At 43.0% G+C, this 27,692-nt stretch overlaps 1 protein-coding gene across 6 annotated transcripts in view; it reads left to right on the forward strand.

Moving 5' to 3' along the window:
• The first annotated feature begins 1,034 nt into the window (after positions 1 to 1,034).
• Positions 1,035 to 27,692, forward strand: part of ERCC6 (ERCC excision repair 6, chromatin remodeling factor) — a 200,914-nt gene continuing 174,256 nt past the window's right edge. Inside the window, exons 1-5 of one of the 6 annotated variants that reach the window (XM_033941635.1) lie at positions 1,035 to 2,752; positions 3,787 to 3,812; positions 4,686 to 5,098; positions 14,979 to 15,099; positions 15,560 to 15,674. In XM_033941635.1, the coding sequence (XP_033797526.1) occupies positions 2,605 to 2,752; positions 3,787 to 3,812; positions 4,686 to 5,098; positions 14,979 to 15,099; positions 15,560 to 15,674 (823 nt within the window). In that variant the 5' untranslated portion in view covers positions 1,035 to 2,604. Of the gene's footprint in view, positions 2,753 to 3,786; positions 3,934 to 4,225; positions 4,368 to 4,685; positions 5,099 to 14,978; positions 15,100 to 15,559; positions 15,675 to 27,692 lie in introns of those variants that run through there. The other 5 variants (XM_033941630.1, XM_033941634.1, XM_033941632.1 and 2 more) reach the window with 5 other exon arrangements.

The raw sequence follows: 27,692 nt of genomic DNA on the forward strand, positions 1-27,692 counted from the left end.
GGATGTTCATTTCAATGTGCTTGGTATTTACTACCAAAGCAATTTCTGGGAAGTTAGGAGGTAAGTCCATAAATAACATTCATTTCCATTAAATGTGAGCAAATCAATGCATACTTCACTGTACAGTGTTACTGGGAATGAACATTAGCTCTTTAGGTTAAAATGCCCTTAAAAGAGCCACTGCAAGTCTTATGCAATATTCAGATTTAAATTAGTATTTCTGTAGCTGAAAAATATTTTCAATCCTCAAAAGACACATATTCCATTCCCATGACTTGTTTCAAATAGTTATTAATTGTGGGCTATAAGTATAATTTATGAGACTTTGAGTCCAACTAAAAGTTCTTTATTGGTCTTATTGGTTTATACAAAATTCCAGGAATTGTGGGGGGAGAGGAGTTTCAAAAGTATTCCTGTATGTAAAATCCATAGGCATTCACTACCCAAATAACCAAAATCAAAATCCAACATACAGCCTCCAGTGACAAATGCTGAGCCTAAATTGCCAAAATCTATAGGTATACCACATTTGAAAATTTGGCTCCCAAAAAAGTACATGCACAGATTTTCAACTATTTGCGAAGGTACATTTTCTATGAAAACTAACTTACAATGCAAAAATGTGCAAGTTTGTGAACTTTCAGCCCCCAACCCTACCCCTAGGAATGCATGGCATGCACCTATAGGTTGGGCAATTTTCAAAATTCACAATATTTACAAAAAAACCCTGTTAGTATGGAAATGCCTTTGTAAACTTTTCTCAAAGCATTTGCAGGACAGTTTTCTTAGAGCAGGGGTAGGGAACTCCGGTCCTCATGAGCCATATTCCAGTTGGGTTTTCAGGATTTCCCCGATGAATATGCATGAGATCTATTTGCATGCACTGCTTTCAATGCATATTCATCGGGGAAATCCTGAATACCCAACTGGCATACAGCTCTCGAGGACCAGAATTCTCTACTCGTCTTAGAGGGTGCCTGATAGGAGACTGCTCTGTAAAACAAGTCCCTACTTCCCCTTATATAGAATTGCCAGTATAACTGGATACATATACACCTAGTACAGTGTTTCGCAAACTATGTGCCCAGAGATGCCAGTGAGGAGAAGTGCTGGCTGACTGCTTACAGGACATGCCTCATTAGTAGTTTACCAGCTAATCATCATGGAGTTGGGGCAGTACCAATTCTCCTAAATATGAGCACAGCAGTTCCTGGTGCTGGTATAAATGGCAGAAGTCTGAAATTTATGTTCTCAGCTGTAGTATTGTTCAAGATACTACATTATGCAGAAGTAGCTGTTATCCTTAATGCGCTACATTACTAAAGATATAGATATAAAGGAACCTGCACAGCCTGTGATTTTTGTAGACTATAAGGGATGTAGCTGTGCAGAGGAGGATAGGTGACTTTACACCATGTGAAACTGAAATTTGTATTTCTTTTCATTTAGAGACTGTGAATCCACCAGGACAGACAGGGAAAAATGCTTGGGTACCTGAATAAAATTCATGTAAACCCTTCTGAGCTCCCCTGGGAGAATGATATAGAAAACTGAATAAATAGTGTAAATTTGTGTACCTAAATGCAGGAGATTCACGTGTATAGTATTCTGTATATTAAGCACTGAGCCCCAACCACACTCTGCTGCTATGTATGGCATATATGTACAGAATAGCAAGCAAACTTTGATGATTGAGGCAGGAGGTGAGCTCCAAGGGGCTCATTTCTGGCTCCAAACACATGTACAGTGGCAGTTTGACTGGGGTGGTACACTTGTCAAACCATAATGCAGCTATCTTTCCTAAAGCAAGTTCAGGAAAGACAGAAACCTCCTATGGAGCAGAACATAAATGTGCTTGATCTTGGTTGTCAGAATATTGGTATATACATGTATGTATGTGCACAGATGCTAACATTCTAAACATGTGTGTTTAATACGCATAAGTATTGGCACCTATTTTGTAGAACTGCTCCCATTTTTCACTATTTGTGCCAAAATTAAAACTGAACTTTAATTTCATTAGACACTTTGAAGCCCTTTTACTAAAGATTAGCATGTTCTAAATGCCATATGGCCCATAGGTATAAAATAAGACATGTAGCATTTAGCACATGTGAATGTCCATTACTGTGCACTAAGCTTTAGCAGGAAAGAGGGAACCATACACAAGGTGACTCCTGTTGACATAAACCAGAAAAATGGCTCTCTGCAGGACAGAGCCTGCAATTTCTCAGACTCTCCTGTCAGAAGTAATTTTCACTAAGAAGACTGGTTTGACCATCAAATCCATGAGGGAAGCCTTCTGTAAGGGCTCATATTGGGCTCTGCTGAGTCCCTGTAAAACTAAATTAAGATTTCAGCATGGAAACGGTTCTCGAATCAGAGGCAGTTTAGGAGCCAAACTATGTCCAGGTGGGCCACTAACAAAGCTCTCTTCTCTCAGCCCTGGAGAGTCCTGCTACTTGGACTGTAAGGGACACCACTAGCAGTCCCTTGTCAAGGCTCTCCTGCAGGAAAGCTAGTATGGATGAGATGGGAACACTGGTCTGAAAGAACTGTGTGCCACCGGTTGAGGCAGGAGCTACTAGGCCAGGTGTCCCCATCATGCTGTGCCATGTCCTGCTTGCCTCTCCACTGCATCCTCGGCTCTCAGCGCTCCTTACTAGAGATCAAATCACCTGCCCACTGACTGATCCAAAGCATACAGAGCTGGATTGGCTGACTGCCTCATCTTGCAAGTCACGTTTTCAAGGTCAGGTTGTATTTTTTTAGACTAGTAAGGTTATGTGGAATAAGCTTTTGTAGATAAGGACTAAGCCTCTACCTCTTTTAGTCTAGGTGTATGTAATACATTGTAACTTTCTGGGCAGAGGTGGGGAAGTTCAGGGTAGCCAGGTTTCCGTGAAGAAGGCTAAGTATGTTTTTTTTCAATATGCAACTCATTAATAATTAGTAGCTTGGTGAATTGATCATGTGCTGACATAAATACAAGGTACTTGGGTAGTTTTCCTAGTAGTAATGGTAACAGGAAGAGGGTGGGTTAGACTTCTTGTGTTATCTCAAGTCATCATTCATTATGGCAAATGCAGATCCATAGCTGGTAATCCAAATTTTTCCCTCCCCCTCCATGCTCTAGTATCTCTTTTCCTATTCTCTGCTTTCTTCCTGGTCTGGCATCTCTGTCTCCTTACCTTCCCCCATGCTCTAGCATCTCTTCCTCCCCCTCCTGGATCTGGCAAATCCTTTCCCTCCTTCCTTTCCTTCTCCATAGTCTGGTATATCTCTTTCCTCTCTTCTCCCCAATTGGGTGTAGCATTTCTCTCCCCCTCTTTGTCATCCCCAGTCAGCAGCACAATGTTCAGACCTCACTGCTCTTGCCAGCATCAGGCATTCCTGTTTGCTGGGTCCCACCAACTTCCTGTTTCTGCTGCAAAGGCAGGACCCAGCAGAGGAAGGCCCAACACCACTAGAGCAGCTCAAAGCTGCTGCTGGAAGAAATCATGGAGTCAGAACCTGATGCTGCACCTGAGGAGGACCTATCACCCCCCCTTGGGGTTCTATGTCCATACTGAGACAGTATCTGATGGTGAATTTAAACAGGTTTCACTCCCCCTGTGGGTCCAGCATCTCTCCTTCTTTCATCCCTCTATTACCCCAGGGACTCTTTCTTCATCTTCCTTTCCTAACTCCCTCCCCCATGGCTCCAGCATCTCTTTCTTTCTTCCCTAACCCCCATCCCCACATGACCAGCATTTTTCCTTATCTCTTTTTCTTTCTTTCCTACAGGAAGTGGCGTAGCCAGTCAATTTTGGGTGAGCTTGAGCTCAAAGAGGGTGGACATGAAAGTCTCCTTCCACCTTTGCCTGCGGTCCAGCATCGCTCCTTCACTTCCATTTGTCACTCCGCTGGTGATGCGGTATCTCTCCCTCCCCGGTATCTCAGTTTCTCAATGCCACCCCCCCCCCTTCGTACCATTTAAATCTTCATCTGGCAGGGCTTGGGATCTCTGCCAGGCACAGCAAGGCGCGCCACAGGGGGGGTGGGGGCACCATGGCTACAAAACTACCCACAGGACCTCGCCCGCTTCTTCATTTCCTCCCTCCATATCCTGACAGTCCAACATCTCCCTAGTTCTCCCCTATCTTCTGTCCCCTTTGGGTTCAGCATCTGTTTTCACTCGCGTCTTCCCCCAGCGCCAGCTTTTACCCCAGGCGGCCTCTCGCGAGTCCCGAGGCCTTCCACTCCTGCCGCGTCCAGCCTACGCCGGAAACAGGAAGTTACGTCGGAGAGAACAGGACGCTTCAGGAGTGGGAGGCCTCGGGACCCGCTTGAGGTAAAAGCTGACGCTGCGGGAGAATACCGGCGTGGTAGGAGCGGGCATAGAAGGGATACATGCTGAACCCGCGAGGGATGGGGGTCAGGCAAAGAGAGGGGAGTTGCTGGACCCGGGGGAGGAGGTAGAAGCTGCGGCGAAAGGGCCGCGAGCCGTAGGCTGGAGAAGCCTTTATCAAAGACTTTTTGACAGTAGCTGCGGCGCAACTTATGATCAGCGGCTGGCGGAAAACCGGCACTTAAAATTGACTGGGGTTTTTTTTTTTTTTTTTTTTTGACCGACTTGTCTTGCTCTATGTTTAGTAATTAATGGACTGCTGGAAGATAATATCGTGTTTTTGATTTCTGTGCAGACAATGCCGGTGGACAGTTCCCATACCCTGGAAGACTCTTACGGCCAGGGCTGTTCAGGTCTTGTAAGTGGTGAGCGTGGAGCTGGGATTGACGAGACAGAAACTGGACCTGTTGAAAATGATCAGAGTGGAGCGGAATCGAGCATTTCGGATAACAGACCATACGTGTCCGTCGCCGTTGAAGGACCCAAAAAAGGACACACTGTGCTTCACATTAAAAGACAACAGATTCAGTCTGTGGATGACAGTGCTCAGGCTTTTGAGCTCAAAGGTTTGGGTGTCGATGTGTATGATCAGGAAGTGCTGGAGCAAGGTGTCCTTCAACAGGTAGATAATGCAATTTGTGAAGCTAACAAAGCAGCAAAAGTTGCTGAAGCAGAAAGAGAATACCAGCATCTCTTTGATGATTTAAGGTTGGTGAAACTTTTCTTTTATTTTTTTAATTATATGTAATTATGCTCTGGGAGCAGTTAATTTGGTCCTGGAATTTAATGGCTGCACCTCAGACTTTGATCCTGATGTGCTTAATCACGTTGTCTAATAGTTACTTGGAAACATTGAAAAATGAAGGCAGATAAAGACATTCCCCCTTTTTTCAGGGTTATTTAACTAGACAGAAATGTCTGCTGACTGGTTAAATAAAGTTAACCAGCAATATTCAGCACTGACCAGCAAAGTTTAGTTGTTAAATCAGGCATTATAAATAGCAGGCCTATCTTTGGCTGGGCTGCTATTAACTTACCGTATATACTTGAATATAAACTGAGATTTTGGGGTCACAAAAATGGGAGTCTCGGTTTATATTTGAGCCACCACCTGAATACCGGGTACAGCTGTCCTCTTCCTGCCGAACTGTCCTTTTCCTGCTGAGCCGCTATTCACAATGTACCCACTCACCTCGGAGCTGCTATCCACATACATGCCCCCACCCCACTAGTCACTGATCCCCCCATATACTCGGTGCCACTGCTGCAGATTCGCTGACCTCCATGCACCCCCCAGAGCAACGGACCTTCATACACTCATAGATTGTGCTGCTGCCGATCTGCTGTATGTTGAACTGGGCTGGGTCTTGAGCATCTGCGCATGCTGAAGGCCTGTTAGCTCCCACCTTCTCTGAGAATCTGGGAGGGGGCAAGAGCTGGCAGATCTTGATCATGAGCAGGTGCTCGAGACTCCGCCCAGTTCAACATACTTGGATTGGCTGCCGCAGAACCTATGGGTGTAAGGAGGTCAGCGGCAATGGGGGGGTGCATGGAGGTTAGCAATTTGCAGCGGTAGCAGCACCAACGGGTATTTGGAGGTCAGTGACTCAGGGGTTGGGGGCATGTATTGTTGATAGCGGTGCCCCCTCCCCATAGTTTCAAGTTTATTAAAAATTTCTTGTACTACCTAATCAGGCTTCTAGGCGGTTTACAATACTAATAATACAAAGCATAAATACAATAAAACCAAATTATAAAATTAACAAAGATGAACAATACTATGGAATTGTTATTACATCAAATTTCTTGACTTACAGGGTAGTATTTATCCAAAAGCATCCTGGAACAAGAAGGTTTTTAGATTAGATTTGAATTGATCTAATACAGATATAGCCTGTAGGTAATTAGGCATAGAATTCCATAGGGTGGGTGCTGTAACAGCAAAATTGTTAGATCTCATGGTGTTTAGCCTCAGTGATGGTATAGTAAGATTTTGAGACATAGAGTGAAGAGTTTTGGATGGGCTGTAAGGAATAAGAAGTCTGTCGATAAACTTGGGCTGGTTACTTGGACAGATTTTAAAAGTAAGAAGTAGGATTTTGTAACTGATTCTGTATTCTACGGGTAGCCAGTGTTCTTTAAACATTTTTGTGTTGAAGATTATTTTAATCGCTGTATTTTGTACTATGTGGAGGTGTTATTTCTTTTTTTTGTTATGCCTTTTGTAGAGGACATTACAATAGTTTACGGTGGTGTACCTTGGGGAGGGAGGGATTTCGGCCCAGGTGCTCTGATGACCAGAACCTCTTCCGGGCAGCAGCAGTGTTCCCAATTCGCTGCTCTTGGTGTCAGGCCTTCCTCTCTGCTGGGTCCTGCCTTTGCGAAAACAGGAAGTAGGTGGGACCTGGCAGAGAGGAAGGCCTGACACCAAGAGCAGTGAATTGTGAAGGTTGCGCTGCAGACTGGAGGGTGATGGAGAGAGAGGGAGATAAATGCTTCACCCGATTGGAGAGAGGGAGGGAGAAGACGACTAGGAAAGGAATAGCAGACAAAAGAGAGATGCCAGAGCGTGGGGAAAGAAAGGATGGAGGGAAAGGAAGGGAAGGAGATGCCAAGCCATGGAGGGGGAGGAAGATATGCCAGGGCATGGGGGGAGGGAAGGGAAGGAGATAGATGCCATACTAGGGAGAAAGGAGGGAGGGAGGGAAAGGAAAGAGGGAAAACACCAAAGCATGACGGAGGGAAAGGAAAGAGGGGAGACACCAAAGCATGGAGGAGGAGGGAAGAAGAGGAGAGAGTGCTAGGTTATGAGGGGGGAGAGGGAAGGAGACTGAGATGCCAAACCATCAGGGAGGGAGGGAATGGAGATACCAGAGCATGGAGAGGGAGAGATCCCTTGGCTTGGGAAGGGAAGCAGATGCCAGACCATGGGATAAGCTAGAGTGGGAAAGAAAGGAGAGATACCAGAGTATGGGGGAGGGAGTGGAGACAGAGAAAAATGGAAGGAACAGAGAAAGAGGGCGGATGCTGGATGGAATGGGGAGTGAAGAGAAGATAGGAAAGCAGAAACCAGAGATTTTTGTTGTTGCTTTAGAATAAAGTAATATTGTAGCTGAATTGATAAATATTTATACCGATAAATAGAAAATGGAAATAAGGTAATCTTTTTATTGGACTAATTTTAATGCATTTTTTTTTTTTAACTAACTTTTTGAAATCAAAATACCCTTCCTTATGGCAAAGATGTCTGGTCTTTGTAGACTGGCTCACCAGGATCACCCAAGTTTCTAATCTCGGTTTATATTCCGAGTCTACCTTTTTTCCTCCTTTTTGGGGGGAAAAGGGTCACATCGGTTTATATTCAGATCAGTTTATATTCAAGTATGTACGGTAACTGACCAGTGTTGAATATTGACTTAGCTGCTTAAAAAGAGCTGACAAAACCCCCCAGATATTCAATGTTAGTTACTAGAAATGGCCTGGCATTGAATATCTGGGCTCACTACTGACCGTGGGACTTAGCTGTTCTGCCTCCCAGGTCTGAATGTTGGCACCCATATGGCCCTTCCACACCCAGCTATTAGTCAACGTTTTAGTAAGTGCCAATATGGATTTGATTTAAATCACTAGTTAGAAAAACTTTATTTAAATCATGGCTTTCTACAGACTTATTCTTGCTGGTATAATCTTATTATTTACAACCAGTTGTCATCAGAATTGGCCAGTTCTTGATATAGTGCTAAAAAGAGTCCAACTACAGAGTTCCATCTAACATCTTGTTCCATCTTGTGGGAGCGTTAGCTCGGTTCCACCCATTATTTTTAGAGCTACTGCTGTAAAATGATTGTTACGGAGGTATTTAGCAATTTCAACTGATTTAATATGGTGGTGAAGCAGTAATAACAAATATATATCATATGTGGTTCAAGTGTACACAGGACTTGTTCATGTAGAAAATGTTTCCCATCATTACTCTTTTTTTCTGCTGCTTTCTTCCATGATTTCTCTACCACAGCTATAAAAATCTGTGTTTTTTATGTTGGTGCCCTTTTATTTAATCAGATGCGGACTTAAAACACAACTGAAAAGCTCAGTTGGCCGTGGAGGAGGGGCTGAACTGTTACTCTCACCCTTCTGTAGATTTCAACCTCTTCTCCTACCTCAGTCTCGCTGCTTCTTCTCTGTCAAAGTCCACTATGTCTGTCTATTTGCTCCCCTTCCTCTCTGGATAACGGTCATTGACACCTATCTTCCTTTCTCACTGACCTTGACTTCTCTTTCAAGGTTCTCTGTCTTTCTTGAACCTTCATTTCCTTCCTTAATCCTTAGTGATTTTTAACATTCATGCTGAGGACACCTCTTGACTCTTACACCTCAAAGGTTCTTGCTCTAATATCCTCATTCAGTCTTCAGCTATGCTCTACTACCCCCCTCCCCCCCCCCGTGCACCAGAACAGCCACTGCCTTGATCTTGTCCTCTTCTCTGACTGCTCAATTGTCAACTTCTCCTACTCAATTCTTCCCCTCTCCAGAAACAACCAATTCTCGCCAATAATTTCAGGAATCTTCAGGCTATTGACCCCGTGCACTCTTCGCCATTGTCTCCCTCCTCCTCTCTAACACTGTGCTGTGTAAATCTGTCCATGAAGCAGTCTCTTCCTACAATACTATTCTCTCCTCTGCTGTGGATATCCTCACTCCTCCTATGTCACATTCTGTAAAGCATACCAAACCCTAGCCCTGGCTGACCTCTAAGATCCGCTACTTCTAGTGTGACAGACACTTTATTTCTGAACCTGTGGGAAGTCAATCTCTTCTCATGGGAATTCTTGTAGAGAACCTCATTAACCTTCTAGCTCTCTGGACTGTCTTCCAGTTCCTCAGTTGTCTTTCTACAAGTGAAATGGTAGGAGCCAGTCTTTTTTTTGCTCGTATTTATTTTAAAATTTAAATTTGGGCTTTTTTGCTGACCATTTGCAAGGCTTTTCAGTGCTGCAGAGGATCCCAAACTCGGAACATCTCTGACTGCAGGAGAGCACAAACTCTGAGGTTGAGGGTCTGCTTCCAAGGGGCAGACTGCTTTGCAGTGCACTCACTTGGATAGCCTGCACTAAAGGTTCAGGGACTGATCCATTGGGAGCAAGGCTCATCCAGGCTCATCGGCAGTGGGCTTGAGTGAAGGCTGAATGGCTCCTTAGCTTTTTTTCAGGATCAGGGCTGACTGCTTTCCTCCCCCCATTTTCGTGTGGGAGGTCCAGTGGAGGTTGAGGTCTCTGGCCAGTTCGTTGGAACCGAGAGGCAGTTAGAAGACATAAGCAGTCCGGAATCCAGGCTTGTTGAGGCAGAAGTTCTCCCGTTAGCTGTTTTCAGTTTCAGCTCTTGCAGCTCCCAGCATACAGCATGGCACAGTAACAGGCTGACAGCCTGAAAAACAAAATTGGGGTGGTTAAAATAAATTTTTTTTTTTTTTTTTTTTTGGGGGGGGGGTAGTCAGGTTCCCCTACCACTAAAATCCCCAAATTGCTAGTTTTTGGACCCCAGTGTAACTCCCCCATACCGTTTTTGACACTAAAATTGCTGCCATGGTGGCCATTTTGGATTTTCCAATTTGAAAATAAAAGCCTTTATCTGCCTCAAAACACTTTGATTTTACTTTAAAAAAACAGGTGTGGTGGACTCCTCAGGCCAGGATACCTTGGATTCATGCCAGATTTGCCATGGATGGCTGTCAGAAGAACTGTGTCCCAAGTGCCGCACAGCGCATGAGGGGGTGGCGGAAGCTGCTGGCTTAACCTCCTCTAGTCTCTTGGGGGGTGCTGGTGCCTTGATGATGCGAGGGCCAGGAAAAAAGTCCAGGTTTGAGCTGGGGAACAGCACAAGAGAATCCCCAGTGAAGCACATTTGTAGTTCTGCCGCAAAGCCTCAGAAAGGAGCTTGAGCATCCGCAGGGGCTGTCTAGACAATATGATGCTTGAAGCTTATATGATAAGAGCCACATGGGGCCGTCAGGGATTGCGGCCATGCTGGTGCCAGGGATTCCCCCCTCCCACCCCTTTGAAGTGTGCAATTCCCCAGCCACAATGCCATATGCAAGATGGGGAGGTCCAGTCTTAGGAAGACTGGGATGAAGAGGGCTCTATTTCAGTGCCTTTACTCTCCCAGTTAGGGTCCTCTGTAGCAGGAGATGCTGCTTCATCTCTAAGGGGGCCAGATCCAGTTCTGGTAGAGGCCCCTGATCTCTGAAAGGAATCAACTGTGCACAGGTGTTTTTAAGCCTTCTGCGCTTTTTGAGGTGATCACAGAATCCCTCCAGGAATTAAAGATAAAGACTGCAGTCCTCTGCTACTGAGTGCTTGCTTATGAGAAGCACAGACCACCTGCTTTCCCTTTTTTTTTTTTCCCCAAAGACATTACAAAATTACTTACGGACCATTGGAAGGTCCCAGAGGAGCCCCTTCGGGTGGCCAAAGCTATGACAAGGTTCTATCCAATGGATGCTGAATTTATTCAGCTTTGTTCAACCAAAAATGGTTTTCCTGGTGGCGCAGGTTACCAAGTATACCTCCCTTCCCAGTGAAGGTGGTGTGGTATTAAAGGATGCCCAGGACCGCAGACTGGATTTATTCATAAGAAGCTCTTCAAGGCCACAGCTTGGAGTTTAAAAGCAGCTGCAGTTCATCTTTTTTTGCTCGAGCTTGCCACTCCAAGTTGTGCTGTGATCTAGAGGCAATTGCCAGTAGGGATCATCAGTTTCTAATGTCTGGAGTGGATTACATAGCCAATGCTCTTTTTATTATCTTTTCAGAGTCATGAGAAAAATATCTGCTTATTCCATTTCCGCCCACAGGATGCTATGGATCAGAAAGTGGGGAGGGGATACCTCTTCCAAGATGACCTTGAGTATATTACCATTTAAGGGACATGTATTCTCTGGGAAGGATCTGGATGATCTTATGGCCAGTGTACAGGATTGCAAACCGAAGTCTTTTTACCAAACAGCAGTCATAGAGCCCCTAAGGGGTCAGGTTGGGGTTGGGGTAATTTTTGGACCTCCAGATGATATCTCCAGTTCTCGAGAAGGTCTTTGAGCCAGAGATCTTTTCAAGGCTCCAGACAAAGATTTGGAGGGACCAAGCACCCCCAATCTTCAGGATCCCACTCCTCCACAACTCTGAAAAAGCAGTTATGATGTCAGGCCATCAGCCGAGCCTCCACACATTGGATGGAGGTTATCAGCTTATTGGGGAGGATGGGTGGAGATCACTACAGATTGCTGGGTACTAGACATTATACAGGAGGGGTACAAGCTCGAGTTCTTTTGTCCCTTCATGGACCTTTGTCTGCACTCTCCAGCTGGAAACCATTAAAAGCAGCCAAAGTCTGAGCAACAGTGCAAAGGCTTCTGGATCTGGAAGCCATAGATCACATACTAGAGGAAGACTTGGGCTCCGGCAGATACTCAATGTACTTCATAGTGCCCATGAGAGGCTCAGATGACTGGAGGCTGATTCTAGACCTCAAAGCAGTAAATGTGGCCCTCAAGATACCTCATTTCCGAATGGAGGTAGTGTGGTCAGTGATTGCTTTAGTGATGCTGGGGAATTTCTTGCCTCACTGGATTTGATGGAGACCTAACTGCACATTCCCATTTTCCCAGAGCACAGGAAGTTTTTGCGTTTCCCTGTGCTGGAGCAACACTTCCAGTTCACAGCCTTACCCTTTGGGCTGGCCACGGCACCACAGACCTTCACCAAGGTGATGGCTATGGTTACAGCATACCTGCACAGAGCAGGTATACAAGTACATCTGTATCTGGATGACTGGCTGATAAGAGCCCAGTCTGAATCTGAAGGCAGGCTAGTGATTTAAGGAGTGATTCAACTACTGCACAAGATTCAACTTTTGGAAAAGCCACCTGGAGTACCTGGGAGTCTGGTTCGACACAAAGGAGAACAAGGTGTTCCTTCCGGAAGCCCGCAGAGAGAAGCTTATGCGTCAGATTTGGAAGATTCAGAGCGAGACTGCACCAGTGACCTAGCATTATTTACAAGTGCTGGAATCAATGGATGTGGTTTCCTGGGCAAGGATAGATCAAATTGAGGGGAGGCGGGGGGGGGGGGGAATTGAATCAAACAAAATAAACATTCTGCACGACACAGCAGTGTGGAATCCATATAGATTCCCTGTGTAAAAGGAAGGTATATAGGGTAGGGTTATACTACCGTCCCCCGAGACAGAATGAGTAGACAGATGAAGAAATGTTTTCAGAAATTAGGAAAGCTAGCAAATTGGGCAGCAGTATAATAATGGGTGATTTTCAACAATTCTGGAGACCACACCTTCAGAAAGATATAAAAAGCATGGAGTCAGTCCAGAGGAAGGCTACTAAAATGGTGTGTGGCCTTTGTCAAAAGGCGTGTGGTGACAAACCTAAAGATTTCAATATGTATACTTTGGAGGAAAGGTGAGAGAGGGGAGATATGATAGACATTTAAATACCTACGTGGCTTAAATGTGCACGAGTCAAGGCTATTTCATTTGAAAGGAAGTTCTGGTATGAGAGGTCATAGAATGAAGTTAAAAGGTGATAGGTGCAGGAGTAATCTAAGGAAATTCATTTTTACAGAAAGGATGGTAGATGCGTGGAACAGTCTTCCGGAAGAGTTGATGGAGACAGAGACTGTGTCTGAATTCAAGAACGCATCGGATAGGCACGTTGGATATTGGTTATTGTGGTTGGGCAGACTGGAAGGGCCATTTGGCCTTTATCTGCCATCATGTTTTCTATGTTTTCACTTGGCCTTTATTTTTTTTCTTTTCTGCTGGTCCTGGGGTGGGGGTGGGGAGGCTGAGGAAAGAAGACTAGGAAGGCGGGAGATACACACGATGGCAGAAGGAAATTGGGAGATATACAGTTCTGGCACCACTTATATTCAACGACAATAGGAAGTTGGGAGACATACAGCGCCGCATACTCCTTGGATCACGCATACCGTGTTTTGAGAACCTCTGCAGTAGAGCTATTAATTCTGACTGTTCTGGCCTGGGTATAACCAGAAGTCTACAATGTTAACAATATTGATATGTAACTTGGGTAAGGATGGCAAAACTAATAATGGCTAATTGAAGGTGAATAGTTATCTGAAAAAACACAGCCTTATGGAAAGTTCTGTCCGACTTCATAATACAGATCTTGTATTAAAATTATCATACATTGTGACAAATGCATGTATTTGCGTAGGAATTGAGCAGTTTTAAGAAATTATTCTGTAGATTATATTTTGAAACTATCACTTGTAAAGCACTTCTTTTAGCAGTGACAGGAAAAAGTTGTCTGCCTGATTATTTTGAAGGACCAATAAAAGGTATTGCTACACACACACATCACATTTTCTCTTAGCATAAAATAGTTGTTTGCACCAGAAAATCTATTATTTTGTATCATGGGAAACAGAATTCTTATTTTCAGTGGGGTCTCCAGGTCAGTCCAAGTAGGTAAGGTAATTTGTGACTGGGCACAGATAAGTAGATATTTTAATCAGGATAAGAAAGAAGACTCTACTATCTCTTCTTTTAGACTTGTGTGTTCTTTATTATCTTCTTTTTTGTTGAAAGGTTTGCGGCAAAGACATTTACAGCTATTTGGGAACTAGTAGGGAAATTTGAGTTTGAAATGCATCATACTAATTTGCATACTGAGTTGTGAGCTCACATCAAGTTAGCACTGCTTTCATTGATATGTGGGTTTTTTTTTTTTTTTTTCCAATTATGCACATCCCCAATGGGATTGTGCTTATAAACACATTTTAAAACAATGACCTTTGAAAAAAAAAAAAAAGTAAAGTATGCACTTTATGGTTTGTGATTCTCCCTTCCTTGTTTCTAAAAATCTATTTCTGTTTTTGAATTATAAATCATTTTTGTCCCAAGAAAGGGGACTTGAGCATTTTACCAGTGCATATATTGTTTTCCTAAGAAGACCAGCAGCATTCCTATTTCCTTGAATCCATAGTAGTAATCATAGGAGAAGCTTCCTGAGGCATTACATGAGCTGCTTGGAAGTCCTGGCCCCTATTTACTAAACTGTAGTAATGTTTAGCAATTAACACACATTAACCTGTGGCAGCTGCACAACCTTCACATTAATTTTTGAGGGAGTTCCTGACACTTGGGGCAGAGGTTGCTACTGTGCGTTGATTTTGGAGCCACTACTGCGACGTACAACAGACTACAGCTTCTAAAGATGTAGTTAATTCTACTTACTACTGTTAACATGGCAGATACCACAGAAAATGTGTTAACTCTTGCCCATTCCATATCATTTGCTGTGACGTTTTGTGTTAAGTATGTTACCACATATTAACTCCATGTTAAACACCTGAACGGTTTAGTATATACGAGTCCCTCCCTGGGTATCCTAACACAGAAGAGAAATCGGTCATGTTTTGTTCTAGCTGCCAACTGAGTTTTTCTGCAGGGTAGGTGGTGTTTTTTTTCCCCTCTCCCCCCCCCCCCCCGCTTATACGTTGTGAGTTAAACTGCTTTGATTCTCAAATAATCAACTAATGGATCTCTGTTTTATTTGAAGGTTGTGTACAACATCTTTAAAGCACATCAATAAGATCATCGAACAGCTCACTCCCCAAGCTGCCAACAGCAAAGAGATCAACAGAAAACTTGATTCTGTAAAACGACAAAAGCACAACAAGGTAATTGGGCAAGTCCTTATTTCCAGGAAAGCAAATGATAGCTTATTTTAATAATAATAATTTGTAGCTATTTTGTTTCTGCTGGTTTAAAAACACAAACTAAAAGTGTGATGTCTAGGAGCACTATATAATATGTGGAAAACTTTCACTAAAATAGGTAATTTTGTATCAAACAGATGTGTAATGACCTTTCCTCTAAGAAAAAATGGGGCAATCTTAGAGTATAATGTTAAATTTCTGATTCTATTAGACTGCTTTCCATGAATCTATTTCTCCCTCCCACTGTCTCTTACAATAGGTTAGAGATGGCATTGTGATCAGAACATTGAATTGTTAGTTGAAGGTTCTTCTATATTCACAGATATAATTTCTAAACTGAAAACATATTATCGGCATCACTACTTACTATAAGTTTTCTTACATATTTTTAATTGTTATTTTTGCATTCATGACACTGAAGGAACAGCAGTTAAAAAAGATTAGAGCTAAACAGAAACGTCTTCAATTTGTGCTTGGTAAGACTGAGATTGAAATCCCTGATGAAGACTTGGAAAACGATGAGGACAATGATGCAGGTAAGTTCTTATCTGCTTGTCCTGCCTTGGTTTATTCAACAACGTCTGCAAACTGATTAGTTACAGTACCTGTATTAATATTCAGAAACAGAGGAGCTGGCGGCAAGACCATTTCAAGAGCGGTGCCTGCATGCATGCGTGCACATGTTCTTGTCCATCATTCTTACAAAGCATACTGCTAACCACATCCTTCTTGGAGGGCAACATGGGGGAGGGGGGAACTGATGAGGCTGGGAAAGGGAAGCACTGAGGGGAGGTCGTTGAAGATAAGAGACAGAGATGAGAAAAACAATGAAGCTACAGTAAGACTGAAAAGGGAAGATGGAGGACGCTGCTTCAGTGACAGAGATACATAAGGTAGGGTCTTAGATGCATCTGGCAGCAGGAAAAGGGGAGAAGCTGAAAGTTGAGAATGGGAGAAAGGGGTGAAGATGGATTAGGAGACAGTGATGGAAGTAAAAGATTCATAGTACCTGGAATGGTATGAGATGAGTTAAAAGGAAAAGGCAGAAGAAATTGGAAAGTAAACTAGGAAAAGGATTCAGCAAACTGTAAGGAAATAAGATGAAAATTTTATTGTTGGTTTAAGAGTATGATTTGTTGATTTTATTAAAGACTACATCCAAATTATAATAGATTAAATGAAAGGTTAAAACAGGACACACTTATTTTTTTTTGGTGCCAGGTTTCAGTTCACTGAATGATGCAGAATTTAGAATCTATGGAGGCTGTGATACTTTTTTTAAAGGATTAACAAAACATTGCGTGCGTGCAGGTACACTTTCAAAATCCACAGAAACCTACTTTAGATGTTTTGCCTTAACTATAGTGAATAGGCTACATTAGAAGTGCCTTGCAAAAGCATACCATGGCATGTCATACATCCCTTGGAGGATAATCCAGTTTATTGTAATTCGTATGCATTATTTGTTATAGCAGTGAACGCCTGCTGTAATATTCATCCTTTATATTCCAAACAGTTCATCAATTCATTTTGTATCATGTCCTGAATGGAGAACAAAAGGCATATATTTGTTCTGGATATATGAACTATTAAATTAGTTGCAGATAGAGATGAATATTTGTTGAGATTGCTTTTTGTTTTTTTTTTAATAAATTATTATAAATCAATGATGGTGGAAACCAATTAAAAAGAATTCAAAATTAGCCTGTTGGATCAGAATTAAAGCTGTGGGTGTCTCCTTTCTGGATTAGTAGTCACTGGTTCTTTTCATTTCTTCAGATACTTACTATTGCCATTGAGTGGCAGGGAGTAGAAAAATATCCTAAATAGTTTTTAGTCGTTTAATTATCCTTTGCTTGCTTTTTTTTTTTTTTTTTTTTCCTTTTTTTTTCTACGAGTCTAATTAAATATTTGTCCTGTGATAGTAAAATAAAATTGGTTGGCTTTTTAATTTTTTAAATTATAAGAACATTTTTGATTATGTGAGCAATCACTATATTCAATTAAAAAACAAACAAACATAGGAAGCAGAAGACGGTTTTGCTTTGCTTCAGCGTCTGTAGTCGGGTGCCACCACTTTAATAATATTTTGTGTTCTTGAAATGTGTCATGGGACTTTTACATCCCACTTCCTCCATCTCCAGGGCCAATGCCATGAGAAGCTTATTCCAGCCATATGCTATCCAATATGCCTTCTTTCTCAAATGCTTTAATTAAACCATCATTTTTGAAGGGGTAGGCAGAGCTGATGCAGGTTTCTGAATAAGCAAGAGACGCCATATCATGTCAAACATCACAAAATCATTCTCCAGGGCAATTGCGGAATTTGTTAAAAATGCAGTTTTATGCGTTGTAGAAACAAGTACAACCCCGACACAAGAGAAACTGATGGCAATGGGCAATGAAAATCTCCAATGTTTAGTTTTTGAGTTTGTAAAACATGTTTCTGCAACTATAATGACATCTCTCTGCCATGTTTAAATGGTACCTTTCTGAAGTTTAGGTTTTTGGAAAATCATGAGCTTAAAAGCGCTGGAGTAGGTGAATGCAAAAATATTATATGCAAATGACCATCTGTATAATATGCCTTCATGCGACAATGCTACATGCATTAAAGGAGAAAAGCAGCAAATGTAGACTGGAAGACATTAAAAAGCATTTCAAAGAGTTGAATATAAAACAAACAAACATATCAGTTTAAAATTGGAGAAGGTTCTCAAAAAATTTACAAATGTGTATTATATTTCTTCTTTTACGATAGACCATCAAATAGAAGAGATTATTGGAGAACAGACAGTTTTGTCCTCTAAAATTGTTATCATAGGTCTTAACTAGTTTTTTGTTTGCAAAGCTGCTTATTCTTGATTTGATATAAAAGCTGATTGTACTGCGTTCATACATGGTATAGATTTCAATTTTTAAAATATTTCAATAAATGGTTGAAAAGAAGCAACATTTATCTCTTTAATAAAGTAATCCTCATAGAACACAGCACCAATACAATCACATTTTGAGTTGAGCTCTGCACCAGAGTGGGACACTTCTGAAAAAGGCAAGTTAATATTATGTTCTTAACTGCAAAAAAAGATTTTATTAAATTGATAATTCATCCTGAAAAACATCAACCCTTTTCAGTTTAGTTCCTCCATAAAAAACCCTTGACTGCTTGGCATTGTAAAGGAGAAAAAAATGGCACCTGATCTTAAACGTAAACTTTCAGCCAGAGGCATCCAATCAGATCAAAAATTTATGATATCCAACCAGTGGCTTAAGGGTCAAGTAAAGAACAACCTATCAGAGGAGTGGTTGCCATTCATCCTCCTCATTCAATCTATTGGGTTGAATAGACCACAGTTTATGAATCCAAAATTGTTTTTGGAAATTTAAATATTTCTTACAATATTCCCTGTGCGATGAGATTTTCACCTCATATGTTACCCTCCATTTTATGTCTTCAGTGAAATGAGTACTTCACACTAGTTTGCTACTAAGGGAGCAGCCTCCATTTCTGTTCAAACTTCACATGGTATTACTTCAAATTGTCACTATTTATCTTGTTGAAGGACATTATCATTTGGACTCTCCTATAATGCTGTCGCAGCAGCTACAATGAGCACATGATTACCATATATACTCAAATATAAACTGAGGTTTAAAATTTGGGTATGTGAATGCCACCTGGCCTCAGTCACAGATAAGAAAACAGAAAAAAAAAACCTTTTCAAATACAGACCCACAAACTAAAAGTACTATTGTACACAAACGAAACTCTAATATGCCAGACTCTGCACACAGTACACTACAAGAGAAATAAGAAGAAATGCATTTCTTCCTAAACAGTCCAAAATATAAAAACAACAGATGCAAATTACAAAAGTTGACATATTTCAATCACTAAATTGAAAATAAAAACAATTTTCCTACATTTGTTATCTGGCAATTTTTTTTTTATTTTTCTGGTCATCTTGTTCCACCTATGTTCTTAACTCTGTTTTCAAGGCCTCCATATGCATTTGCTGTTTCTTTCCTCTCCTTCACTTTTTGCACTGCATCCTCCTTTGGCACTGATTTTCATATTCAGTTTTCTTCCATTTTTCTGCCTCCAACTCTTCCTCTTTCCTCGGTCCATGTACACTATCTTTTCCCTTTCTCCCTCTTTTCTCTAGCCACGTGCCCCATCTGTTCCCCTTCCCTCCGTCCATGTGCACCATATCCTCCCTCCTTCTCGACTTCCCTCCATCCACGTGCCCCATCTCTTCTCCTTCCTGCCATCCATGTGCCATCTTCTCCTTCCTCTTGCTGCTTGTGGCCTCTCCACCGTTCCTTTGACGCAGTCCACACAAGCAGAAACAGGAAGTTGCTTCAGAGGGTGGTGGACCATGGCAAAAGAAAAGTACAGAGAAGGCCACCGTCTTAGGTACTCCTATCCTCCGCTACCTACTCCTCCCTGCCCCAGACTGACATCGCACTTATAGTCCTGACTCTCTGTGCTGGGCTGAAAGGCCTTGAGCGTCTGTGCATGCTCAAGGCTTGCTGGACTCCCTTCGAGAATCCCAGATAGGCCAGGAGTCAGTAGGCCTTGAGCATGCGCAGACACTCAAGGCCCTTCAGCCCAACACAGAGTGTTGGCGTTGGCTTCCGGAGCATCGGATTGTAAATGTAATGTCGGTCTGGGGGGGAGTGGGGCATGGAGGATAGGAGTGCTGGTCAATGAGGGGGGGAGGAGGAGATAGCAATGGTCATCAGTGGGGATAATAGTGCTGGTCTTTGGGGGGCAGGGGAGGAGGGGGGGAGATAGCAGTGCCGGTTATGGGAAGGGGGTGGAGGATAGTAATGCCGGGCATCTGGAGGAGTGGAAAATAGCATTGTTGTCGTCATCGGGTGGGGAGGGGAGGAAAACACCATCATCCAAAGGAGGCTCAAATATAAACCGAGAACCCCATTTTTGGGCCCCAAAATCTCGGTTTATATTCAAATATATATATGTTAATAACAATTCCATTCCTGATGCATTCATGGTTAAAAAATGAGAAAATTGGAACAGATAACGATAGCCTGGAATAACAACACTGTCTGCTTGTTTATGTAGGAGAAGATACTTGATTGTGATTAAATGAAGAAAAGAGCAGGATTCATACAGAAAAGGAGACAGCTCCCTTGGTAGCACACTGGTGTGAAATAGTTCACTCTGCTGAAGATGAAAAATACAGTAAAACCTTGGTTTACGAGCATAATTAGTTCCAAAAACATGCTTGTAATCCAAAACACTCGTATATCTAAGCAAATTTCCCCATAAGAAATAATGGAAACTCAGATGATTCATTCCAGAACCCAAAAACTTTAATACAAAATACTATATGTACTTGTATTGCAAGTCCTCGCTCATTTAGAACAGTCACTACACTCCTGCAGCATCAGAGAGAGAAGAACCATCGGCTCAGTTGTGATGTGTATATACTGTATGTACTTGTATTGCAAGACATTGCTTGTATATCAAGTTAAAATTTAATAAAATGTTTTGCTTGTCTTGCAAAACACTTGCAAACCAAGTTACTTGTAATCCAAGGTTTTACTATAGAGGGTAATAGATGAGGTGAAAATCTCATCACATGGGCAACATTGTAAGAAATACAGTGAAACCTCGGTAACGCGGTTTGAGTGTTTTGCAAGATGAGCAAAACATTCCTGCAAACTTTGACTCGCAAACCGAGTGTTGATTTGATATACGAGCCTCCACACCCCGGGGACCGGCTTTGCTCCCCCCGCGGCCCACCGCCAAACCCTTACCTGCAGCGGACACCGGCACGCACCAACCCACAGGACATACGTGTGCCGGTGCTAAAAGAGCCTGCTGCTGATCCATGTTGGGCTGCTATGGGGCTTGAATCTCATGAGAATCTCGGAGAGGATGGGAACCAGAAGGCCTTGAGCATGCACAGATGCTCAAGGCTCCTCAGCAGCTCAGCCCAACAGCAGCAGCAGCAGGCTCTTTTGGCACCGGCATGCATATGTCCTGTGGGTTGGCTCGTGCCGGTGTCCGCTGCAGGTAAGGGTTTGGTGGTGGGTCACAGGGGTGGGGGGGGGAAAGCGAAGCTGGTTCCTGGTGTGGGGTGAAGCGAGCAGCGCCAGTGGCCTCGTGTGTGTGTGTGCTGTTTTTTGGGATGTGCCATGGAGGGAGAGAAGCCGGTTCCGGGGGTGGGGTGAAGCCAGCAGCGCCAGTGGCCTCGGGGGCTCTTTTTGGGATATGGAACGAATCATCCAAGTTTCCCTTATTTTCTATGGGGAAACTCGCTTTGATATATGAGCACTTTGGTTTACGAGCATGTTTCTGGTACGAATTATGCTCGCAAACCAAGGTACCACTGTATTTAAATTTCTGTGAGCAGTTTTGTATTCATAAGTTGCAGTCCATTCAATGGCTTGAATAAGGGGGTTGAATGGCAGGTGCTTCTCTGATTGGTTGCTCTTTACTTGACCACCCTTCTGATTGGCTGCTCTTTACTTGACCACCCATGCCATAGGATATCATAGAACTTTGATCTGATTGGATGCCTCTGGTTAAAACTCTGCATTTAAGGTCAGGAGCCATTTTTTCTCGTATGCAAATCCGAGCAGTCAGGGGCTTTTTGGAGGAATTATATTGAATTTGGCAAAGTTCAATGTTTATAAGGATGCATTATAAATGTAAAATCTCTTTTTGCACTTAAGAGCATAATATTAGTTTGCTTTTTCAGAACTATCTCACCTTGATATAGAATCCAGCTTGAAACACGATCATGTTGTTGGTGTGATTTATGGCAGTGTTCTTTAAGCTTTTTACACCTATCGACTGGTGGAAATGGAATTATTTTGTGGACCGGCAAACTACTAAGAATGAAATAAAAAAAACCCGTCTTTGCCCCATCCCCTGTGAACTTGCTCCCCGTCTCCATCCTGTGTACAGGGAGTGGGGAAAGAGCCATGGTGAATCTCTCCCCTCCCTCTATTGCCATATGCAACATTTTTCCCTCTCTTATCCCCCAGATCATGTGCATCGTTTTTCATTATTGCCCACCAGCCCCATGCCCATCATTTCTCCTTCTATCACATCTCTCCCTCCATCACTGTCCAACATTCCTTCTCCTTGCATCCCCTTCAATCTGTCCCTCTGTTCCCTCTCCAGCACCATATCCAACATTTCTCCCTCTCATCCTTCTCTTCCTCATGAATCTCTACCTCACTCCTCTCTCTCTTTATGCTCAACAATTTTCCTCTTTTTTTCCTTTCCCCATGTGCACCATCTTTTCCTCTCACTTACACATTCATCCCCAACAATTCTCCCTTTCTATCCCCTCCCTTGTGTCTGAAGTTCATACCTCCTCCCTTCCTTCTGTGTTCCAAGTTCGTGTTCCCCCTCTCTGCTTTCCAACCTTTGTCCCAAATTCATGCCCCTCCCATGTCCCAACATGCTCCCTCCCTTTTCTCCCTTTGTCCCATGTTCTCCCTTCGCTCCCTTACTTGTTCAGGGCCGTCCAGCTGGACTTGCCCTGTCTGCCGAAGCCGGATCAGTGTCACCTGCAAGAATGTGTCCATCTTCATTCCGGCTTGGCTACTCCTTATCTTCAGCGCCAGCTGCACTTGTTTGCTGAGACAGCGCGAAGCGGCTCTTGCACGCTGCATGCTGCTGACACAGTTCCAGGTCAGCCATGTGCAGCGTGCAAGAGCCACTGTGCGCTGTCCTGGCAAACAAGTGCAGCTGGCGCTGAAGATAAGGAGCAGCCAAGCCAGAAGGAAGACGGGACATACTCTTGCAGGGGACACTAATTCTTCACAGACTGGCAGGAAATTTTTGCGGACTGGAACGCTGTTCAAGAACACTGATCTATGGGGTTACTTTATTCAGGAGCCAAGTATTTCTTCATCTCAATCATTCATTGAAATATTTTAAAACAGATATCTACAATGTGAAGACAGCACAATAAGCTTTTATATTAACAAAGTATAATTTTTAGACCAATGATTACTTATTAATTTTGGAGGACAAAATTTGTCTATTCTCCCAATAATCTAATCTGGGGGATACTGAGGGAGCTCGGAAGTTCTGGCGGGTCCTATTAAAGACTTGTTCAACAAATCTCTGGAGACAGGAATGGTTCCTGAGGATTGGAGAAGAGCGGATGTGGTTCCTATTCACCAAAGTGGTCACAGGGATGAAGTGGGAAATTATAGGCTAGTAAGCCTCACTTCGGTTGTTGGAAAAATAATGGAAATGTTGCTGAAAGAAAGAATAGTGAGCTTCTTAGAATCTAATGGGTTACAGGAATCCGAGGCAGCACGGCTTTACAAAAGGTAAATCTTGTCAAACAAATCTGATTGAAATTTTTGATGGGGTGACCAGAGAGCTGGATCAAGGACATATGTTAGTTGTAATTTACTTAGAATTTAACAAAGCCTTTGACACGGTTCCTCATAGGAGGCTCTTAAACAAACTTGAAGGGCAGAAGTTAGGAAGTGGAGAACTGGATTAGAAACTGGTTGACGGACAGACGCCAGAGGGTGGTGGTTAATGGAAGTCGCTCGGAGGAAGGAAAGGTGAGTAGTGGAGTCCCTCAGGGTTTGGTGCTGGGGCCAATCCTGTTCAATATGTTTGTGAGTGACATTGCTGAAGGGTTAGAAGGAAAAGTGTGTCTTTTTGCGGATGATACCAAGATTTGTAACAGAGTAGACACCGAGGAGGGCGTGGAAAACATGAAAAAGGATCTACAAAAGTTAGAAGAATGGTCTAATATCTGGCAACTAAAATTCAATGCAGAGTAATACATTTGGGGATTAATAATCAGAAGGAGCCGTATATGCTGGGAGGGAAGAGGCTGATATGCACGGTTGGGGAGAGGGACCTTGGGGTGATAGTGTCCGAAGATCTAAAGGCAAAAAAACAGTGCGTTAAGGCTGTGGCTGCTGCCAGAAGGATGCTGGGCTGTATAAAGAGAGGTGTAACCAGTAGAAGAACGAAGGTGTTGTTGCCCCTTTATAGGTCATTGGTGAGGCCCCACTTGGGGTATTGTATTAAGTTTTGGAGACCGTATCTGGTAAAGGACACAAAAAGGCTTGAAGCGGTCCAGAGGAGGGCGACAAAAATGATAGGAGGTTTGTGACAAAAGACGTATAAGGAGAGACTGGAAGCCCTGAATATGTATACCTTAGAGCAGGCATGTCAAACTCTGACCCGCGAGCCAAATCTGGCCCGTAGGATGTTCAAAATTTGGCCGCCAGACATTTAAAACTTTATAGTAAATCTGGCCCGCCGGCACAAATCGCTGCCGCCGCCGCTGCTCTTCATTCGCGTCTGCCTTCACCTGGTCTCCTCTTCAAAGCAGCCTGCTGAGGATCGCCGGCCGGCTGTAGCGAATTTCGCAGGCCGCACTCCACCTCCGGTAGCTTGTTCCCTCTGACGCGATCCCGTACGTCAGAGGAGAGACAGGATCGCGTCAGAGAGAATGTGCTACCGAGGTGGAGAGCGGCCTGCGAGGTTTGCTACTGCCGGCCGGCAATCCTCAGCAGGCTGCTTTGAAGAGGAGACCAGGTGAAGGCAGACGTGAATGAAGAGCAGCAGCGGTGGCAGTACTTCATGCTGGTGGGCCAGAAGAGACCAAGAAGCCGGGATGGAGGAAGAGTAGGAAAGACAGGCCTATTCTGAAGAGGAGACCGGGAAGAAGAAGGGGGGTGGGGGTGGGGGTTGGGACATACAGGCCTTCGGGACAGGGACGAGCCCTGGTCTAGAATTATCCAGAGGGAGAGAAGAAGAGGTACAGATGTGCATATGCCAGACTGAGTGGAGGGTGGAGTGGGGAAGAAATAAAACAGAGGAGAGGGAGAGAGGGAAGGAACAGAAAGAGAAATAAGTTGGACACAAGGGATGGTGTGGAGGGGGGATAGAGATAAAAGATAGGAGGGTAGTTGGGAAGAGAAATGGAGAGATGGTGGACCCTGGGGTGTTGGGGAAGGAAGGAGAGATGCTGGATGAAAGGGTAGTTGAGAAAAGGAGAGATGGTGGATCTGAGGATTGTGGGAGGTTCATTGCTACAGCTGTGGATATGGACGCAAAAAAAAGGAAAAATGTCAGACCTCCGAGGGAGGGAAAGGAAACGGAAGGGGAGGACAGAGATGGAAGATCTGGTTAGCACGGAGAAAGAAAAAAAACAACAAATGGTCAGGAGACCCTGGCAAGCGAGTTATCAGAAGATAACCAGAGCCTGGGACCAACAAAAGGTAGAAAAAATAATTTTATTTTCTGTTTTGTGATTACAATATTTATTTTGTTTACACCACAGAGCTGGTGTGGGGTTGAAGATGTTGTAACCCTATACTTTTACTAAGACTAAGCCTTAGTCACTTAGGGGCCCTTTTATTAAGGTACACATTTAGCGTGCGCTAAATCGGTTAGCGTACCTTAATTAAATGACCCCTAATTATCTTAATAAAAAATTTGGCCCCCGGCTTAGCCTTTTTTTCAGATTTCGGCCCCTTATGCGATTGAGTTTGACACTCCTGCCTTTTCAGACGTTCAAATACTTGAAAGGTATTAATGTAGAACAAAATCTTTTCCAGAGAAAGGAAAATGGTAAAACCAGAGGACATAAATTGAGTTTGAGGGGTGGAAGACTCAAGAGCAATGTAAGGAAATTCTTCTTTACGGAAAGGGTGGTGGATGCCTGAAATGCGTTCCTGAGAGAGGTGGTGAAGAAGAAAACGGTGACGGGAGTTCAAAAAAGTGTGGGATGGACACTGGATCTAGAATCAGAAATATTAATGTAGAACAAAATCTTTTCCAGAGAAAGGAAAATGGTAAAACCAGAGGACATAAATTGAGTTTGAGGGGTGGAAGACTCAAGAGCAATGTAAGGAAATTCTTCTTTACGGAAAGGGTGGTGGATGCCTGAAATGCGTTCCTGAGAGAGGTGGTGAAGAGGAAAACGGTGACGGGAGTTCAAAAAAGTGTGGGATGGACACTGGATCTAGAATCAGAAATAATAGTAAATATTGAAGAACTAATGCCAGTACTGGGCAGACTTGCATGGTCTGTGTCTGTATATGGCCGTTTGGGTGGAGGATGGGCTTGGGAGGGCTTCAATGGCTGGGATGGTGTAGATCAGTGGTCTCAAACTTGCGGCCCGGGGGCCACATGCGGCCCGCCAGGTACTATTTTGAGGCCCTCGGTATGTTTATCAATTACAAAAGTAAAATAAAACAGTTTCTTGGTCATATGTCTCTTTAGCTATAAATGACAATAGTATTATTAAGATTTAGCCAAAAGGAAAGATTTATAAACTATGAAGAGTTTTACCCCATGCAAAATTGTCATTTCTTTAATAAGATATTAACTATTTTTTCTGAGGCCCTTCAAGTACCGACAAATCCAAAATGTGGTCCTGCAAAGGGTTTGAGTTTGAGACCACTGATGTAGATGGGACTGGAGTGAGTTTAGACGGAGACTTCAGTAGTTCGAACCTAAGAACAGTACCGGGCAGAGCTTTGGATTCTTGCCTAGAAATAGCTATGAAGAAGAAGGGAAAAAAAACCTCAACAAATTTTTAGATTGAATCAGGTTGGGCAGACTAGATGGACCATTCGGGTCTTTATCTGCCGTCATCTACTATGTTACTATGTATGAGGGTCTTTTTATAAAAGAAGAAATACAGTGCACATTAGTACATTTTGAGAACCTTCTATATTTTTATTTGAATAGGCTGAAAGACAGCAAAATGATTAGCACAGGAAACTTTAACATTCATTTTGGATCCCATCTCTACTGTATGACCTTAATCAAATCACTCATATGCTATGCTGGTAAAACTTTGATTGCCAGCTATTAGCATAGAGGGTACTTGCAGTTGCTGATTTATGTTGCATGCTAGCATATAAACTGACAGCTCTGTATAAATAATTATATTTGTAGTGGCCCTTCGGAGACATTTTATAGCTTGTAGAGCGGACATCAGAACCACAATACGTACTTACTAGTTACAGAAATGAGGGTTATAGGAATTTAAGAGACAAACTGGGGCAGTTTGTGTGCTAATTCACATGTTAATATCCAGTATGCTTTGAGCAAATCTATTAGAATTGAGGATCAACACAACATTTGTAGCTTATAAAAACATTTTGGGTATTTTTTTTAAATTGCATTCAGCTTGTTTACCAGTTGTTGCTAAACATAGAATACAACGTTTGATAATTTGCTTATGGCTTTTAACCTTGACAAGAACAGTACTTATCCATTGAGAGCTGTGATAATAATAGATGTGAAGGCTTATTCTGTGTAGAGCTTGAACCTGAGATGTCCAGGTTGGGATGGCACAGTTCTGGTGATGTTTTAGGAAAGGATCTGACAACCTAGAGCCTCCTCTGAAATATCTGGAGCAGGAGCAGCCATTTTATAAATATACATGTTGAAGAGGAGACAAGATGGCGACGAGAGTGGACGTGTGAGTTCAAGCTCCCGCTCTGGCAAAATAAATTTACCTTCGGTGACGCTTTTTTCAAAGTTTCTTCGATGCCTAAGAGGAGGGGACGAC

Source organism: Geotrypetes seraphini, chromosome 4 (genome assembly GCF_902459505.1).
Source record: "Geotrypetes seraphini chromosome 4, aGeoSer1.1, whole genome shotgun sequence".
NCBI classification, from domain to species: domain Eukaryota; kingdom Metazoa; phylum Chordata; class Amphibia; order Gymnophiona; family Dermophiidae; genus Geotrypetes; species Geotrypetes seraphini.